At 38.5% G+C, this 20,453-nt stretch overlaps 1 protein-coding gene across 3 annotated transcripts in view; it reads left to right on the top strand.

Annotated features, from left to right (window-relative positions):
* Positions 1-19,843, top strand: part of jbug (filamin-type immunoglobulin domains fbug) — a 62,232-nt gene extending 42,389 nt beyond the window's left edge. The window contains exons 10-21 of one of the 3 annotated variants that reach the window (XM_069048995.1): positions 6-173; positions 7,078-7,452; positions 8,496-9,344; positions 13,601-13,822; positions 13,873-14,201; positions 14,784-15,133; positions 15,185-16,677; positions 16,730-17,169; positions 18,396-18,798; positions 18,854-19,518; positions 19,570-19,682; positions 19,746-19,843. In XM_069048995.1, coding sequence (XP_068905096.1) covers positions 6-173; positions 7,078-7,452; positions 8,496-9,344; positions 13,601-13,822; positions 13,873-14,201; positions 14,784-15,133; positions 15,185-16,677; positions 16,730-17,169; positions 18,396-18,798; positions 18,854-19,518; positions 19,570-19,682; positions 19,746-19,752 — 5,414 coding nt within the window. In that variant the 3' untranslated portion in view covers positions 19,753-19,843. Of the gene's footprint in view, positions 1-5; positions 174-7,077; positions 7,453-8,495; positions 9,345-10,389; positions 13,823-13,872; positions 14,202-14,783; positions 15,134-15,184; positions 16,678-16,729; positions 17,170-18,395; positions 18,799-18,853; positions 19,519-19,569 lie in introns of those variants that run through there. The other 2 variants (XM_069048993.1, XM_069048996.1) reach the window with 2 other exon arrangements.
* The last annotated feature ends 610 nt before the right edge of the window (positions 19,844-20,453 follow it).

Genomic DNA, 20,453 nt, shown 5'->3' with positions numbered 1-20,453 from the left:
TTTAGTTGATGGGAGTGGCGCCGGGTCCGGAGATCTCGAAATCTTGGTCGAGGGAGGTCGCGTCACCTCTAGCGTCAGAAGTCTGGGTGGTCAAAGATTTAAAGCCGCCTTCACACCGCACCAAGCGTTACCCCACAGAGTCGACATCAAGTTTAACGGGGAGACGGTACCAGGTAAGTGCCTCAGATTTGTTTCCGCGGTTCTGCTTCCATGAATAAAACAACACAATTTGTAACGGAGATTCTGCAAATATGCGACGTTGGCGAGGGTTCCCACACGCGCCGTTCTAATTGTGGTATCGTTACGCGGTACCAGCGTGGGTTTGTTTGGTAATGCAAAACAGCAATTTCCCTCAAATTCCATATTAAGCGCCAGAGATTGTTGTCAAGCCAGGGCCGGCGTTGTGTGAAAATTGCGAAGCTACAGACCATTTGAAAATGTGCAGATGAATGATTTTCAGCGTGTGGTACGCCACGGATGACCTGATTTTCGCGTGATGGTGACATTTTTATCGTGTGGGCTTAATTGATGTTGATGGAACCATTTTTCCGTGACATGGTGCGCCCACTGTGACGGTACCCACAAAACATAACAATTTAAATTGTTACGTTTTTACTGCTCGTATTACGTCAGTCTCACTTCTTATCGCATTAATTATGTTCATTAATTTTTTCTCCTGTTATTTATGACTCCACTTTTGGAATTTGAAAGTGCTATTAGTTTCCGTCTAGTCGGAATTAAAAAAGTTTATTACGAATGTGAATGATCTGCAAAATGATGATGTTTTGATAAAGTTGTCTCGAAAACAACCTGTTTTTAGCTTATGCTTAAAATAGGAAGCAAATGCCCTGCAGATTGGGTTTATCAAATGTTTAAGATAGATCTTCCCACGCTCCGTCCTTTCCTACAAAAAAAAAATTATAATAAATTTAAAAAAAAAAAAAAATAGATAATTTAGATGGAATCATTAAAGCTTGGAACCAAGAGAATTTGATGATAGATCTCTTAAGTCAAAATATTTGAAATCTTGGTATTAAAATTACCATTGATAATATTTTGTAAATATTGAAAAAAATACTGTTAAGTTATGAAAATGGAGAGACTTTAAAACATATTATAAATGACATCCAAAGTATGTAAGCAATGATTTTATTGCTACATTTTTTTTTTTTTTATATCAATAACATAATAATCACTTTGATAGAGAGTAAGTATTATTTATCATGGTATTTGAATAAGAAGGTAAGTTAAATGTATGTATTATATCTAGTAATAGTATATGAAGAAATTTTTTGCAATGTATGTGATGTATACTAATGTTAATGTACCATGATAAGGTACTGAATTTCAGTACAGCCGGTGGTTCTTGAAACAGTCCAGTACACTTTTTTTCTAAATACAAATTTACATATCAAGATTAAGGTAAATCTTACTAGATCTGTCAACTTATGTCAATTTGTAGAACTACTTATTTAGAAGTCAGCATACAACAGTACCACTACCACTACCACTATCAATTTGTTTCATGTACCAATACTTAGACATCGGGTACTTTCGGCAGGCCAATTATAAAATTATGCATTTGCAACCAATGTCTTTTGTTGAAATCGATGGCGTTGGTACTTTATCTAACAAAGAAACAGAACAAAATGTAGCAATTCTTCTAACCCATTAGCCAAAGTATGTAGTTTTTACATGCACAAGCCTTCACTTGTAGAAAAAATGTCGAAACAAGCGTTACATTGATTAAACATTGTTTGCTTCCTCCATTGATCACGTTCTTTGTACAATACCGAGCAACAGTGGAAAAAGTGAATGCTCCAGTAAAAAACCAACCTCGTTTGTAAATTCTTGAAACATGACAAATTGATAAATTTTTATTACGGTTTATGTATTTGCATTTCTGATGTCCATCATTGTTGGGTTCGCCTGCTACGGGTTGCTAACCTTGCTTTCAAATGACATTTACAGTAGTAAAAAATGTTGCATGTTTTGTATTGTTATCGATGCAACTTTTCAAACTAAGGAAGTGAGACAATAAGGAATCAATGGAATTTCATAAATGCGTAGAAGAAATTTGTTCCAATTTACAGTAATTTTTAGTCTTAAACTAAATACACATCTTTCTTTTGAACTATTTTGATAGTTGCAGTGAAATTAAAACATAAATTGGTTTGTTTAAACGTGTCGTTCTGTTAGAATTTGTTTAGAACTTTTAAGAAATAATCACTGCTATGCTTCTTAGAATCCTGACTAAACCAAAACTAGTCTGATTATTAAAATTAGTTTTGACCGTTAGTTATTTTTGTCTGAGTTTGCCTTTAATTAGACTAATTTACGAAAAAGCTAAACAATACACTAATTAATCCATAAATTAGAAAAATGCTAAAAAAAAATTTCCCACTTAAATAAAATTCATATGTTATCCGGCTCGAAAACCTGCTCTTGAAGAAAAATTATTTTCCAATTTGGAACAAGAAAAAACATTTTAAATAATAAAAAAAATATTAGATCACTTTTAATTTATAACATTTTAGTGACGTTTAATTAAATTTTAAATTAAATATTCGGAATTCCAGTTTTTAATTTATCGCTTTTGTGAGAGAACGGCGGCTAGGGAAAAACTTCAGCTTTTACTCATTTCAAAAAAAATCAAACGATTTTTTTATCATTTTGGTAATCTTAGTGCTTCATCTTTAATGATGTATGATGTTTTTTTTAGTGCACTAAAATCTCCTCAGATTATGTAACCTGTTGCTTTAAAATGTTGCTTAGAAAATCATAACGCAAACTAAATACAGTGTGGAAACTTTAACTGGAATAAAATTTATAACTTGGACACAGGCGATTTTTGTAAAAAATTCCGAAACAGATCGATTTTTGTTTTTCCTTGCCCACATTTTCTTTCTTTCAATGTTTTTTTTTTTTTTATTTGAATATATTTTGAGAACTTTTTTATAAAATAAGTAGCCACTTAGATGTTGGTCCGTTGATTACTGGAACCACCAATTTTTTTCCATTTTTTATTCCATTTAAGAGCATCTTTACTACTTTCTAATACAATTGTATGATAGTCTGCAAAATATCAACAATAAACATTGTTTTTTGTTATTTAGTACATTATTATATTAACATACACTATTGTGTCTTCGACCTTCGAAGTCACGTATTTCTTAAGACCTGCAATTAAAGTTGCACAACAATTTTTATATGAGACAGTAAATAAACGATTTTTCAAATTTCTAATTTATATACATATTATTTTATGAAATCAAATGAACCTACGCAAATGATTAATACCGTAAATAAAATGTTAGCTCAAAAATATCTTCTCGAAGTGAAACGTGTACAAAACCGATTTGTAGGACGTAGAATTTTATAAAACATAGAAAACATAGAAAACCATTCGAAGAAATTGCACTGTTGCATTGCTAATCCTCCACAAGTGTTTATAATAAATATATGTACTTCTAATGTGGGTTAGCGTGTTGTATGCATCGAGAATCACCTTTATACCGCAATTCAGGTTTAATTGGATTTACATGTTTACAGCAACATTCTTCGCACTTTATTTTACAACATCAGTAGAAATAACACTTGTTGACAATTTTGTTAAATTCTAACCGAAACTACTACTTTTATTATTCTGCAATGTCAATCAAAATGGATCTAAAAAATACTAAGAGTTCCACACACTTATTATATCTGAGTTAGGACATAACTAAGGAAACAAATAAAAAAAAATCAGAATGTCATCATGCGTGTAATACTCTAATTGTTGTTCAATTTAAATCGCTTGTTGCTTACTTATTTTTTCTTAGAAAAGATTACATGTAATTAGAAAACTAGGTTCATTGCAATATTGTTTTCTGATGAATAAAATATATCCAGATAATAATAACATGTTAGTGAGGAAATTCAATAATATCATAACCAGACTGTTAGTGAGGTAAATCGTAATTGGCAGTTAGTGGCAGAGAAATTATCTCAGTGTAATACTCCTTGCGTGTTAGAAAATTACCACGAGTGCAATTTTTTTCTTAAGATAATTTGCTTCAACATAGCAGTGTTAAGTAAGAAAGATTCAAGGAAAAACAAGACTTATTTTATTTAGTTTATTTGATGTCTTTAGTCTTGGCATGGTGAAAGAAATACAATACAAGCCTGTCCAATTGACGGTTACTCTTCTGCAGTGCAGTCACAACAAAATATCGTCATGTTTTTATTCCGCTGTTCTGATATCTCTTTCTTGTTTGTCTAAGGCCGCTTTTACGGCCTGCGAAAACCTTGCTGGTCACTAACTTTGTACCAAGATTTTGTGTATTCTTCTTTGAAATCTTGATCTTTGAGAAAAACTAAGATTTTTTTGAAAACATTCAAATTGGTGCAACCCAAAACTTTGCTTTTGTCGTTAATTTTTTCTAGAATGATGTTAACTATGACTCCATAGTTCAAGTTTTTATTGTTGCTTCCTAAAAAAATTTTGATCACATTTTATAAGAAACATAAATCATCAATATTAGTGATCCCGTTCAAAAGTTTCTACTTCACACATTTTTAACCAAAAATATTTTCTTTTAACTTAACTTAAGATACCTAAGAAAATCTTCATCTTCACCTTGGTGCTGTTAAAAAAAATGGTAGATGAAAACTAAATACCAATTTAGCTTTGCATAATAATGCAATGAAGTTTTTGACGAACTTCTACTTCTATAATTTTTAATTATGTACATATCAATTAATTATGTAATAATTTTGTCAATATAATAACGACATTTTGTCAGATTTGGAACATTTTTGCTTTACTGTTTTTTTGTCATAAATTAAGAAACCATGCCCACATTTTGTAGTAAATCGTGTTAAACATTTTTTGGATATTTATGTGTAAGCCAAGCCCAATAAGAATTTTTATTACCAAGAAATCGTCTTGTAAAAGTCTGATTACTCATCTCTTGCTTCCATAAGACGTCTTTCCATTCGAAACCTACCAGCTAATGGACCAGATTTCTCTGGCTCGATGGTAGAAATGACATAAAATTTCAAAATGTGAAGTTTTATACGACTCCATCAAACCATTGGTAATTGTATTTTTACAAACGCTCCAGTACTACCACTTCATTGTGTTTGATGAATCAAAGCGTGATAATAGAGTGGAGTTTCCTCAAGCGTTAACATTTGATAATTCAGTTTATCATCACTTGCGATAAAAGAGAAAGTTTATAATGGAAGTATAATAAAATGGTTCAATTAATAAGAAGGTTCCTGCAGGAGATGGTTCAAAAACTAACAACTAGCAGACGCTTTATTTGGATATTTGATACTGCTGATTAACATGGGCACTCTTACTTATTCTATTAATTTTTTTACGAATGGTGCCTACGCAAGATGCAAAGAAAGTGAAACGAAAAGACACCAAAAAAAACGAATTCGTCAAGATCACAAATCAGTCAGTTTATGTAGTTTGCGTTATCTGCTCGCACTTTTACAGTCGTTCGGACTTCACTCGATGCACATTTGCATTCTGACTCAATTAATGCATAAATAACGCGGCGACAAGATCTACCACCGAGACTGTTACTGTTACTTGTTATTAACATATAATTCATTACAGTTTTGCATAATTTCTGTTTTTATATATGGAGAATGTTACATAAGCATCTGCACATTTCTATGACCCAGTAACTTAACCGGTTACATATATTCTTCTCGCCACCAATGTAGAGAATTTCACCGATGACCCCAGAATCTCACCTCTTTACCTGAATCGTTTCCCGAGCCGGCCCTGGGAAGTAAACATCAAAACCCGCCATTCGGGACTGAATTAAAGTTGTTCAGAAGAAAAACGCAATTTCCGATTAGTTCCCGAAAAAGCGAATCGATCCCCTCAATCTGGGAAATTCGCGACGGTTTCGAAAATTCCCGAGGGGTAATTAGCATTTTTCCAGTCGCCGACAACGTGACTAAAATTAAATGTCACCACATTCAGTTATTTCTCCTTTCCGCTTTCATCTGTACCTGCGCAGGTACTACTTCTTGGCCGAAGTTCAATGGCCCACTTGGTCTTGCTCGTTTCTGAAATATCGCCGCGTTTGTTTATGTCCAGGAAATTTGATTGTGGATGTAATAATTTATTCGAAATGGTTCCTCGATCGGTGAAGCGGCACCATGACGACCGACAGCCGGAACGACACAACACTATGTTGCAACCAGTGGCGTGGACAGTTTATTTGACGAGAGGCGCCAGTGTCTGTCGCCATTAACGCGACCGCTCGTCGATACTAAATGCACCCAATTTAAATAAATTGCCAATTTATTTTGTTTTTATCTAGTGGTACAGTGGCGTGTGGGCGTGCGAGGCGAAATAGCGACATATTAAGCGCCATTTTGAATGGCGACATTTTGTTTATGGATCTGGTTAGCGCTCTGATTACGACTCTGTGAAAAAAAAAGTTTTTATTTATTTGGTAATGCCTTAGGGGTACTTGTTCTTTCCGTGTTATGTTTTTTGCTAGAGCCGATAAAATATAATCAATATCTTTGAGTACCTAATTGATGTAATGTAAATATATTTATTCTATCTACACCATAGTACTGCTACAGTACTAGTACTTTGATAGAAAGAACAAAAAAGTATAAAGACATGGAGAGAAGATAACCCATTAATATCTCTTTCTGCCTCTGAAGGTAATAAATATTTTGGAAATTAGTTTGTTGTTGTTTGTTTGACATAACAAACTTCTCCTGGATCAAATTCACCGCACGCCACTGATTTAATTTGACACTTCTGAACGAGCGATACTTCCCCTGCAGCACGCCACTGTTTCGCGAGTTTACCTGTAGTTAGCGTAGGAATGTCGCTCGCCTCTCACCCCGCCTACTTGATTGTGTTGCCCACAGCTCCTATGCCAGAGTAGTACCAGTCATCGCGTTACCATTGCGGAGGTACGACTTTTAATCGCGCGAGAATTTCTTTTTCTGCGTAAAACCCGTACCGCGGCGAGAAGTGCGTGCGATGATGTGTCGTACCGTGGCCAAGTGCATCATGGTGGGTTAACGAGTACTTTGTGCTTTTTCAAGGAAGTCCCTGGCATGTGAACATCATGTCGAACTCAAATCTGTCAGTTTTGGGGGACACCACGCGGCTGGTGCCGGCCAACGCTTCAGCGGTTTTCGAAATCATAACTAGTACCAATGTGGCACCGGACGATCTTATGGTGCACGTCATTGCGCCTAGTAAGAGGTCGGTGCAGGCGAGGGTACTGCCCGGAAGCAGAACAGGGGTGCAAAGTGTCGAGTTCGTGCCGACCGAAGTCGGTACTCACATCATTGAAGTCACCGTGAATGGAGAGAAGTTGCCCTCGGGGCCTCTGATTGCTAAAGTGTACGATGCCGGATTGATACAAGTGGCGGATGTCAGTGGAGGGGTTGTTGGACAACCCGTTCAATTTAGAGGTAAGTTCGTTGAGATATTGTGGTACTTGTGAAAGTCTTGAGATTTGATTTGTTGTTATTGATGGTAGTACCATTAATATGTATGCGATCAACCAACCGTGACAAATCCAACTGAAATTGTTTAGTTACGAACATAACTCGCCAGGAAGAGGGTACTCTTCTTCTTCGGTAAGTGCGAGTGCAATTTGTTTTCTTGGAAGTGGTACTCAAGCGGCAATGCAGAATTTGTACTCACCTTGAAACTGTTCAGGTGCAATAATAATTATAGAAAGTAATGCATTGTTCGTGATAAGTCACTGTAACATATGTTTTTTTTTCTTGGAGCATTTAACACTCAATCTCAGTACTTTCGCAAAGTCCTAATCAAATTAAACGAAATCAAGGAAACCGGATCTTCCATTTGGTTTGTAATATCCTCATCATTCTTTGCTACATCCGACTCGCACGAAAATAAAGTTCAGTAAAAGATCATCAGCCCACCACGTTATAAACCTGCAATTTCCTTTCTTCCATTTCAAGATATCCTTGACTGGTTCATCAAGACTTCATTTTTCTTGCAGCACCTGCTTGCTAGATTACACCGCTTTTTCATCCGCTTCTTAGTACCGTATCAAGGAGTAAATGATTTTAAGACGACTTTCTTGACAAAATCAAGTTCTTAAATGCTGGTTATTTCGTCCATTCAATTGAAAAAATATAGTACCTTGTGCTTAAAAAAAACTAATTCCACTTCGATCTTTTAAATGAGTTTTTAGTTAATTTGCTAATTGTACCTAAGACCTAAGGCCATTGAAGGAATTCTACAGTATCTCTAAAACTCAAAAGTTACAACAAATATTTCACAAAATCTTCCTAAATATTTATAATTCTTCTTTGAAATCTGCCTAAAAGTACTAGAACGCCTTCAAAATCCCTCTTTAAGGCTATTTTTTCTTTTCCTCATCTCCTTTCTTTTCCTTAACATTCTACCCCTTTTTGGAGGATATTACAACCAATTTGGAAAATCCCTTGGTGTAAGCCTTTCTGACGAATATTCTTTTTAGTGGACGCCAGCCAAGCCGGCGAAGGTCAACTAGAAATCTCAATCAACGAGGGAGAAGTCCCCAACCACGTGCAGGTCGTCGGGGGCGGCCGCTGCTTAGTTTCCTTCACCCCCGACCAAGCGAAACCCCACTTGATCGACATAAAATTCAACGGAGAGACCGTCCGAGGATGCCCCTTTGTCTGCTCGGTCGCTGACACGAGCCGAGTAACCCTCAGCCTCTCCCACTTGGAGCTCGTCCCCGTCAACCACCCCAGCTCGTTCCACATGGGGGTTGCGGGAGGCGGAGCCGCCGAACTGGCGGTAGCCGTGAGAGGCCCCATCGGCGAGCTCCCCGTCAAGGTGACCGGAGACATCCATTCCGGCTTCACCGCAGAATTCACCCCCACGCAAGTAGGGGCCCATCAGATCAGCGTCGACTACAACGGGAGACCCGTGCAAGGCACCCCCTTCATAGCTAAAGCCTTCGACTCCAACAAAGTGACTGTGGGGACTGTAGCGAGGGGCACCGTGGGCCGCCCCGTCACATTCTCAGTAGACGCGAGCGAAGCCGGCGAGGGCAATCTCGAGATAACGATAAGCGCGAGGGGGTTGAATATACCCACGCAGGTGCACCCCCAAGGCAATGCCAGGTTCGCTGTGAGTTTTGTGCCAGCCGAGGCCTGTGACCACGTGGTGAATGTGGCTTTCAATAAGAGACCAGTCGTGGGGTGTCCTTTGATTGTTGGTGTCGGAGGAGGAGGAAACGGGCCGAGTGTCACACTCCCCGGACCCGGCCCTGTACATAGACCTAGCACTTTGCTCATTAACCATCCCGGAAGACTCGAAGATATTGAGGTTAATGTTGAGGGTGAGGATTTGTTTCTTAAACGGGTTTTGGTGTCCTTGTAGCTTCGCAAGACGAGATTGAATAACAATGGACCCTGAACTGCGTCCTGTGGCACACCTACAAAATTAGCCAAAATGCGAGACCAACCAAACAAAACTTGTAATTTTTTTATGTCAAAATTAATGTTTTTAAGTGTTCGAAAATATAGAAGAACACTTCCTCCAAACATACCTTAATTTAAAATAGTACAGTAATGCATTAATAAAATGCAGTAATATACAGTGTGGATTGGAATATAAACTTTTTTACAAAGTAGTGATGTAGATGTATGTATTATGTAACAAAAACTTCAATTCCTGCCTTTTTAACTATTTTTTGAGATTAAAAAAAAACTTGTCCCAATAAAAACATCCACGAAAAACAAAAAGGAGTTGTCAATGTATATAAAATAGACGCTTCACAACATGTTTTCTGTAAAGGGTGTTTTTTTAAATTTGGCGTCGAAGTTGACGTTGAAGAGTCGATTGAGAACGCACCAACCTCATTTTTTGTGTGTTTTTAATAAGCAATTTGAAAAATTAGTCTTTTTTAAGACGAGTGGTTGATCAGCTGCTTAAATCCAACCTCACTTTTTTGCGTAGTTTGTGTTTTTAATCTGCAACTTGAAAAATCAGTGATTTTAAGACGAGTGGTTCCTTCACAATCAACTCTTCAACGCCAACTTCGATGCCAAATTTTAAAAAACACCCTTTATTGATTACTAGATCATGTCAAAGTTCTGTTCTTTCAGAAAATAAATCTAAAAATGTTGTCTCCCTCCAATCATTTTGACTCTGGTCCCACAGCGCTCTGTTCCAGTTCTCGTATTTATTCAATCTCGATGGGGTTCGCTTCACCTGTGTGTACATAGTTACGTAGTTAAGTTGTTTTAATTGTTGATTTTGTACAAAATACAAAAATGTACTCATTGTATGTATGAAATATAGCATGCTCTCTTTTACACTCTTCGTTTTGTTATTTATTTCACTGTCATGATCACTGTCTTGCACTCTTTCTCATTTTTCAGGTCACCGCCGACTATTGTTTTAGACAAACTCTTACTAACTTATTCTATTCCCTAATAAAAATCCTTCTTCCTCACCTTCTAAAATGTTTTAATAAAATTCTTCCTTTTACGTTGTTTGTTAATTTAAATTTCTTCATGGAATGTTTTATTACTTTGGCGGAGGTCTAATCTTCACACATTCTGAAGAACTTACATTTGTACGGTTTCAGACGTTTGTGAACTACTGAAGCTTATCTCACATTTACGAAACATCTTACAAATATTATTAAGTTGTTGCCGCATTGATTAGATTACGATTGTGATCGTCACTTCACTATTGAAAGACATAATCAGCACAAAATAGGCGTGAAATTATTGTCTCACTAGTAGTTTTCGTGAAAACTTACGCTTTCAGCATTTTAATTCGGTGTAAAACTAATCTGAACATTAGTAAGATCTTGTGGTGCACGATTTAACACTCGATAGGTACCTTGAAAGTGGTCGTGGATAAAAGCATGAAAGTAACAAATTCAATTAAGCTAATAGCGAACAATTTGGAAATTGGTAAATTGGCCATAAATTAAGAACTGATTGGATTTGGAACAGATTAGAACTTTCGATCTGGTGAAATTTGTAACGCAATTACAATTCCGGACGTCCCAAGGATAGACACATTTCAGAATAGACAATTCGATTATTTCGCTACCATAAATTAACATTCACAAGTAAATATTTGAACCTTAAAATTAAATATTAATTGATTAATTAATTCATTCATTATTGTTACACACGATCGTAAAATCCACAGATTTTAATTATCAAGTCAACAGACCCGCTCATTTTCATGCTGTTTGATTACTTTATTGCAATTTGAAATTGTAATGTTTATGGTTAACAATTAACAACAATATTTTACGTTTAATATAAACAAAATAAAGCTTTTGTGAGTCTAATTTAAGTTTTCATTATTTTTTAATAAGTCAGAGTTGTGTAACAAGAAAAGAATCATCAAGCAGAACAAATTGATGTTATAATAAATTATGTCAAGAAATTTACGTAAAGAACACACAAAAAAAAGTAAAAAGAACACACTATAGTCGGTTTTTAAACTAAGAGGAGTAAATGAAAAAGTCCCATTTACACTATAGAAAGTTACTAGAAAAATCACTAGATAATTTCTGGCGGTCAATTTATTGTTAACAAAAATTGCATTTATTAATTATAATAAATGTTCTCAGTTCATTAATTATTATAAAGGTAAAGAATTTTATTTAAGAAAGTAAAAAATATAAATGCTGCGATCGGCAATGTGCTCTGGATTCAGATTTGGATATTTTAGAGCTGCCTAAAACCGGCTGAATTTGAACCAATCATAGGCCGCAGTTTTAGCGCGACAAATTTAAAACACTCTTTTTAGTTTAAAACAGACTATATGATCTAACACAAACTCAAAATATTTTGACAGTTTAGCCTTGAAGTCCTTGAGGCTACACGTGATTTTATTAGGCCATTTGATTTGATGTATAGATAATTAAAATCCTCCGATAAATAAGGGAGCTATAGACTCGTCTTTTTTTGGGGACACCTAAATATGTATTACTGGAAAAATAAAAATAACTCGCAGACAACACATTTTAATTAAAATATTTGTACTCTCTTGTCAAAGAGAAAAGTCAATAATTTGAAATTGTCATAAATGCTGACTTGACGTTAATGCTTGGTTTACATGATCTTTTTTTGAAGTGACAAAAAATGATGTCCAAAGTATTTTGTCCCCAATATATATATTTTTTTACATTTAATGTGAAATAAATACAAACCAATGACAGTTTTAGTTTTTTCAATTTTATGATTATTTTGTATTAGGTATATCATAATGAGGACTTGGACCCTCTAAAACTTGCCTTTATGCTATTTAGAGGCAAAGCATCTTAAGAACATGCTGAAAATTTTAAGGAAAAACAAAATGTTAAAATATTATATAAATTTAATTTAAATAAAGCCTTTTCTAGGAAATTTGTTCAGATAACAGTATTCATATGAAGACCACAAAACGAAAATAAAAAACATTTAAAAAAATAATTTCTCTTTAATTGTTTTTTGTAGAAAATGTGACATTATTTAAAATTTTTGTGTCCAAAACATAAATCGTATTGTTTTCTACACTTTAGTTAAGTTTCTTCATTTTTCGAAAATTCTTTAAGGATTTATAAAACAATGACTGCGTATATTATGTACAGGAATGATTTCATTTAAAATGTAATAGCTTGAATTTGCAAAAAACGAAAATTGTTATTTTGATGTTGGTAAAACAAAAATTTCAGTTTTCTGGAACTTATTACATAATTTCCAGAACCACAATTGGCATAAATGTAATTTATAATAAATAATTTATTTTTATAAAAAGACAAATCGCCGCACTGAAACGATTTTTATATTTTTTAAAAGAGAACGTTCGAAAATTTATTTTAGCTTATTTGACAAACTTTCAAGTCATTTTAGAAGAAATTAGATCATCATTAGCATAATGAGTTATAAACTACATGTGTCACCAAATAATTATTACAAATGTGTCGACCATTAAATCCCACAATGTCTGCATAACATCTGTCAGAAACGCTCCAAATTTGAATGGATAATTTCTAAAATACAAGATCTGTCTGAAAATCATAATTATATTTAGATCGATAATGACTTGTTGATTCACGATTACGTAAATCTTTTATTTTGACAAACAGTTTGAAGTAAATGAAAACAGTAAATAACCATAAATAAATAAACGTGAAATTTGACGAATAATGCTTGCGTGTTCATCCCACTGACCTACTAAAATAAAATTCCGATCAAACTTAATGAAGTTAACAGATGTTCAGTGCTGCAGCAAATTAAACTCTCGACTAGTCAATTAAATTTTAATTTCAACAATAGGATCGATCGTGCTTTGTAGATATTTCACACTTTACTCACTAACAAGCTTCTCCACTTTCTCTTCTGTTTCTACTTGTCTCCTCTTCAAGGTTTTGCACGGCTTTGGTTCGTTTTCACCTATTAGCTTCACTCTTTGTTATTTCATACATCCACATGAGTACATTTTGATCTGTCTAAATTGCTAAAACATTCCATGATCGCCATGATTCTAATCATTGACAAAATTAACGGTTAAAATTGAAATTCGAAACTCCCGCCGAATCCCCACTCCACTCCTGCTCGATTAATAATCTGGGGCGGCTAGGCCCGGGAGGTCAAGCGGTACCAACTCAGGTGCAACCGCTGGGAAATTCGCAATTCCGAGCCGAGTTTGTCCCGAGAGTTGTCGGCGAGCACCGGATCAACGTCACCGTCAGCGGGATTCCCACCGCCGGCAGTCCCTACGCCGCCAAAGTCTACGACGTGCAAGCTATCAAGGTGAAGGAGTCATCTAGCGGCGTGGTCGGGAAACCTGTCACTTTCCTAGGTAGGTCACCGCAAGTTGCGTTGGGCAACCGTAAAGTGAGTCGCTTTCAGTGGAAACGAGTCAAGCCGGTCCTGGGAATCTAGAGGTGACGGTCAACGGGGGCAGGGTGCCTACGTCGGCCCAAGCGCAAGGCCCTCACACCTACGCCATCTCGTTTACTCCCCGGGAGGCTACGGTGCACTCGGTGGATCTCAGATTCAACGGACAGGACGTTCCGGGGAGTCCCTTCAAGTGCAATGTGGCGCCGGCGGCCAAGATCATCGGCCCGGAGGCGCTGGATAAGGTCTCCGTGGGGCGGCTTTGCACGCTGGTGGTGGAGAGTCCCAACCCGCCCACTGTCGAAATCTTGGGGCCGGCCAGAAGGTCTCTCCCCACGCAGGTTGGTTCAATATGTCATGGTTCAACTTGACCCATTATGTAATTCTCAAGACTAGAAACATCCATCCATAGTGTCGCAATGATTCAAAAGTTTTACCGTGCGATCAAAAATTTAAAAAATCGAGGTGGCCATGATTCATACCCTTCAGTTGGCAGCACGTAAAAATTTAATTCAAATGTCATCAGATGTCATTAATTACAATAGTAACTGTCATTTCGGACTTTCAAGGGACTTACCAACAACTTGCCTTGATTATTTTGTTTTTCCATACCTGAAAAACAACGTGTTAATGCAAGTATTTACTAATAACTGCAATTTAATTGACGTCCCGACTTTGCGAAGGTTATTTGAAAACATGAAGCGAAGAGAGTAGCATTATGTTTGGAAGCTGAAGGCAGACATTTGGAATATTTACTCTAATTTGTAAATACGATTGGAGCTCCTCATGATTCTTTTACAACTGACAGGTCACACATAATGCACATCTTTATGAAAATTTTTTAACGAATTACCAACTGAAATTTTTGGTCACAGCCAACTCTAATTTTTTTTTTGGATCTCACGTTACTTTTGAACTTTCAGATAACTCCGCAAGCTGGTTCAACTGGAAAGTTTGACATTTCGTTCACGCCGATCGACGTAGGCGACCACAGCGTCGAAGTGAGACTTCCGGCTGGCCACATCGAAGGAAGTCCCTTCTTGATCAAAGCCTACGATGCCAACCGAGTCACAGTTACCGACATTACCGACGGCATAGTCGGCAAACCGGTGTCTTTCAGCATCAACGCTTCGCAAGCCGGCGCCGGCAACTTAGAAATAATCGTGGCTGTTGCGGGCAGGAACGTCCCCAATTTTGTACAAAGCGAGGGTAACGCAAGGTTCAAAGTCAACTTCAAACCGACCGAAGCAGCCACACATACTCTCAGCGTAAGGTACTGATCGCACTCTTGAACCAACTGGAAACTAACTCCTGAGTTGTCTAGATTTAATGGCCAAGCAGTCCCGGGATCTCCATTCAGTTGCAAAGTAAGTCCCGGGAACACCCAACCCAGAGTTCCGGTCTCCGGTTCTGGGATAGAACTGGCAGCAGTGGGACACCCCGCAGAAATCAAGATCGAAGGTGTGACAACTGGGGAACCTCAAGTTGTCGCCACTGCACCCACTGGGAAGATAATCCCGACGAAAGTGAGCTCGAGTGGTGACGGTTATGTCGCGCGGTTTACACCTGAGATGGTGGGGCGCCATTCCGTCGCCATCTTGATCAACGATCAACACGTGATCGGCTCACCGTTCAGTTGCAACGTCTACGACGTCAACAAAGTGATAGTTTCGGGACTTCCAGGTCGGAAGAATCATGACAATATTAAGAGAATTTTGAACGATTTGAGTCTAAGCAACGACCTTGCCTCTGCTGAGGTCGGCAAACCTGTCACTTTCAGTGTGGACGCGGCTCAAGCTGGAGAAGGTACTCTGGAACTAGTAGTGTCGACGCAACACACCACCATCAAGGCGGAAGTTGTGGCTTGTGCCCGTGGCTTGTACGATGTGACTTTCGTCCCCCAAACAGCTGAAGATCACTTCGTCAACATCACCTTCAACGATATGTCAGTCGTGGGGAGTCCATTCCACTGTTCTGTAGTCGAAGCGACTCAGTACGTCCAAATCGGTACCATTTCTTACATAGACCTACCAAGTGACCAACACAAGCTGGAAATAACTGACGCGAACAACCACCACGTCAAATACGTCGTCAACAATTCTAAAGCCGAGTTTAGCTTGAGCCAAACCGGGACTTACCGAGTACAAATCTATCGCGGCCATGAAATCGTAGCAACACGCACCATCCACGTCTTTGACACGTCGAAGATCGATGTGGTCAACGCTCCTGAAGCTCTCTGCCATCGACCCGCGGTGGTTGGTATTAACATGAACAAAGTCGGGCCCGGAAGATTGACAGCGTCTGTGAAAGTAGGCAACAAAGATGTGGCTCATAGTGTTAGGCAAAGTCCCAACAACCCAAACATGTGGGAAATTGTTTTCCATCCGATTCACGCCGCTTCTCATCGTATTACGCTTCTTTACAACAACGTACCGAAGTTTGGGGTACTCGAAGTGCCGGTCAAGGGTCCAGGTAACGAGCCTTGGGCCGGTGGTCTTGGTCTGTACCAAGCGCGAGTTGGAAAGGTGACCTCGTTCAATATTGACACTCTTGGGCGAAGCGCCCGAGAGTTCGATGTTGTCATTAGCGGACCTGGTGGTTCTGCAGTTCCCGTGAGGTGTTACCAAACCAAGACTGGAAAATTACAAGCCGAGTTTACTGCCAGAGAGACCGGAAGCCATAAGGTAGAAGTTTTGCATCAATCCAAACCCGTCAACGGCAGTCCCTTCACGTGCCAAGCTTTCGACCCCGACAACGTCCGAGTTTTGGACATTCCACACGTCCAAGGCAACGTTGGCGAAAGAGTCAGCTTTAGTGGTAATTTCCTGGCGCACCACTCGCGTATCAGTCATAATTTAGTACCTTTCAGTGTCGAATAAAAATTCGGGAGATGCGGATTTAGAAGTTCAAGTGACGAACCCGATTGGTCAGACGATGGCCACACAAGAACACACCCTTGAAGATGATTTGAAACAAGTCTCGTTCTTGCCCACTATTGCTGGATTGTATCAAGTTACTATCACGTACGGAGGTGTGCCCGTCAAGGGTTCGCCTTTGGCTTTGGGAGTTGGGCCTATTGGTCCGACGCCGCCTCCAAGGGCGGTCGGAAAGGGCCTGGAGAGTGGACAGGTTGGCGAAAGAACTTCGTTTACTGTCAGTAGCGTGATTCAGCCCAAAGTACAAATTGAAGCGGTGGAAGGGAACATTGACGCCCACATTCAGAGTCCCAAACCTGGGGAGTATCTAGTGTCATACACGCCCAAGTGGGTGGGGACGTACGACGTCATCGTCAGCATTGGTCCCACCGACGTAAGTATTTGTAAAGAGTATAAAGTTTTTTATGTTCGACTGTGACAAATATAGATTGTTTATGACGTTATTTTGAGGCCATAAACTACCACTTTATCGGACTAGTCCGATATTTATTATTCCAAATAATAAATACTACTATAATAAACAAAGTCGCAAACCTGCTGTCATTCTACATTTACCTCATAGATGTCAGTGTTATTTTTTTTTTGTAATTTGAACAAATAATGCAGTCGAACATAAAATATTGTATGTTGAATGCAACTCGTCCATAATGATGCTTTATTGGACTCTTCTATTTATGGTCTCGCTCGCTGCGCTCGCTCGTCCATAAACTCGACTCGTCCAATAAAGCATTACATTATGGACTTGTTACATAAATAGCTATTTTTGAAGTGGTACTGTTGAAATCTCAGAAAACTCACTGATTGAAGTGGTTTGTAGGAATATTAAACTCATTCATATACTATATTTTAAAATTTAGTTTATTATAAGGAGCAAAATTACATGTCTTTGGTTTAAAATTTTTTGGAACAGTACAAGTTGGTGAACTAGACCTGCTCTGGTACCATTTGTGGTGAAGTTTTTACATTTCGTATTATCTTTGTGTCTTGATTCAAAGAAACACCATAGATTTCCAAAAACATTCTCGTAGCACTTTCAGCCTGATTTGTGATTTCAACTTTTACGGAAGCACTATTGTCGTCGTTGTTTTCTATGGCAATTAACGTTGCAAATGCGTGGTAATGTCCAAAATTCAACAAATTTGCTCTTCTGACACTATAATTTACCAGGTAGATTGTGTTGGTATAATTTTGAAACAGATCGGTGATGATGGTATCTCTTGAAATCAAATCCCCTTGTTCTATGGCCGAGTTTGGTTGGCACAGAAGATCTCCATAGTTTCCAAAAGTGGGATCTTGACCATCTAGAGATTGTTCACAAGTTCCAGATGTTCCAGCTGTTGGATAAGCAGATGATCTGGAACCAGCAAAAACCGACAAGAGTACAAAGCAAAACACTAAACTATTCATTTTGTGATTTTTTGCTTGGAGTAGCTCTATGGCGAATTTATACTCATCTTTTATCTAGTCAAGTGTTTTGATCCATTGAGTTTAATAGTTTTATCAGTTGATTGATTCTACGGAAAAACCAGATAATGAGATTATTTTTAACACACTTGTTTTTGGTACATTGAGACTAAAACGTGGAAAAACCTGTTGCAGTTACCTGGGTCTCCATTCCGCCCTTTGATTGTCGACCCAAGCGCTGCTCGTTTGATCGGCGGCTGGAACCAGTACTTGGACGACAACGGAAGACTCAAACTACCTTGCAAATTGGCCTTCGACTTGACAAACGCCGGACCAGGAACTCTCGACTGTAAAATATCCGGTCGGAAGATCAACCCGGAGAAAACAGGAAGCAGAGTCAGATTTGACATATCTGGGGAGGGTCTCAATTCCGGGGAGCACGATCTGGACATCCGACTGGCCAACATTCCATTGCCCAATGCCCCCAAAACTGTAATCTCTTCGGGCGACCAAGTGGTACTCACCGGTCGAGGACTTGCGAATGCGCAGTGCGGGGAACCGGCAATGTTTTCCATCGATGGGTCCAAAGCTAGCACGGGTAAAACGGCAGTACTGACGGTACGATTTTAATGTAATGAAATGTTTACGTATAGGAAACCCCGAAGTGACTCTACACGCAGCAGATACCAACATTCCCATTCCAGTGATGATCAGTTTAGCTGGAGAAAAGACCTGGAGGGCCACCTACACCATAAACACCCCTGGAAACTATCTACTGTCTGTTTTGTGGGCGGGTCGTCCCGTGAAAGGATGTCCTTTGATGGTAGAGGCCAAGGGTGGCGCCGACGCTTCCAAAGTCTTGTGTTCGGGTGAAGGTCTCCGCCAAGGAGTGGTAGGTCGTGAGATCCGCTCTTGGATCGACACCAGAAGAGCCGGTCCGGGAGAACTGACGGCACATTGCACCGGCCCCCGAAAAGTCGCATATTGTGAGCTTTACGACCACGGAGATGCCACTTTCACGCTCAATGTGAAGCCTCAAGAGCCAGGCAAGCACGCCTTGACTATCAAGTATGCAGGCCAGCACGTCCCTGGATCTCCCTTCACTCTAAGGGTAGCGGGAGCGCCTGACGCCAGTAAAGTACGAGTGTACGGTCCTGGAATCGAGCACGGTGTTTTGGCCACTTTCCAGTCGAGATTTATCTGCGACACGAGGGGGGCCGGTGCGGGGCAACTTACCGTGAGGGTTAGGGGCCCGAAGGGGGCGTTTAGGGTGGAGATGCAGAGGGAGAGTCAAAAGGATAGGACGATTTTGTGCAAAGTATGGTACTCTATATTTTGGGTGTGCTTTTCTGATTGGGTTTTGTTGCAGTACGACCCAACTGAACCCGGCGACTATCGTGTGGAGGTTAAGTGGGCGGGAGAACTGGTACCGGGTTCGCCCTTCCCTGTTATGATTTTCGACACACAAGAAGAACTGAGACGGTATATTAGTTCGTTGTAAACTTTTTGAAATTGTTATGTTGTAAATTTTATATTTTGTTGTAGTTTTTAAGTAATTTATGCTGCAGAGGTACTAGGGGACTGGTGATTAATGTTATTTTAGAACTAAATCATGTTTTAATATATCTACTGACAAAAACTGATTTCGATTTTTTAATGTCCAACGTATGTATAAGCGATCCTAATAAATTTTTACGACTGACAAACTCTTATTTATTCCAATCGGTCATTTATGATATCTCTTCAGAGTGGTTCATTATGTTATCTTTGACTGATAAATTTAAACTCTAACTGTTTTTCTAGTGAAGTTTGTCTTTCTTTAAAAAGGGATAAGATGCAATGACAAAGAACTTGCCACCGCAAGTAGGGAGCAATTCTAGAGCTTCAAATTATGTAAGTAATTAATACTCAGTAGAGGATTTTGTGATCATGCGCCAGGTGCCAACATCCCAAAACCATTATTACACAAGAAAACATTTTTGCAGTGAAATTTATAGCTGAGAGATTGTCTACAAGCTGCTAGAAAAAAAAATTTTGAATTTATTAAGGAGCTTCATGTATGTATGTATTAAATCTTAACACCAGAGCAGAATAATATTGATGGTACAATAAAACACTTGGCTTCATTATTAGAATCATTGTCAAAATGAAATGCTGATAAGAGCTCAAAAATTTCTTGCGACCATCTCAACAGGAAAAATATTTGCAATTTTGCGTGGAGGGAGTGTGCTATAGTTATTGTATCACAAGACC

The sequence above is a fragment of the Tenebrio molitor genome, chromosome 5, assembly GCF_963966145.1.
Source record: "Tenebrio molitor chromosome 5, icTenMoli1.1, whole genome shotgun sequence".
Taxonomy (NCBI): Eukaryota; Metazoa; Arthropoda; class Insecta; order Coleoptera; family Tenebrionidae; genus Tenebrio; species Tenebrio molitor.
The sequence above is the reverse complement of the archived record's forward strand: the minus strand, read 5'-3'. Positions and strand labels throughout refer to the sequence as shown.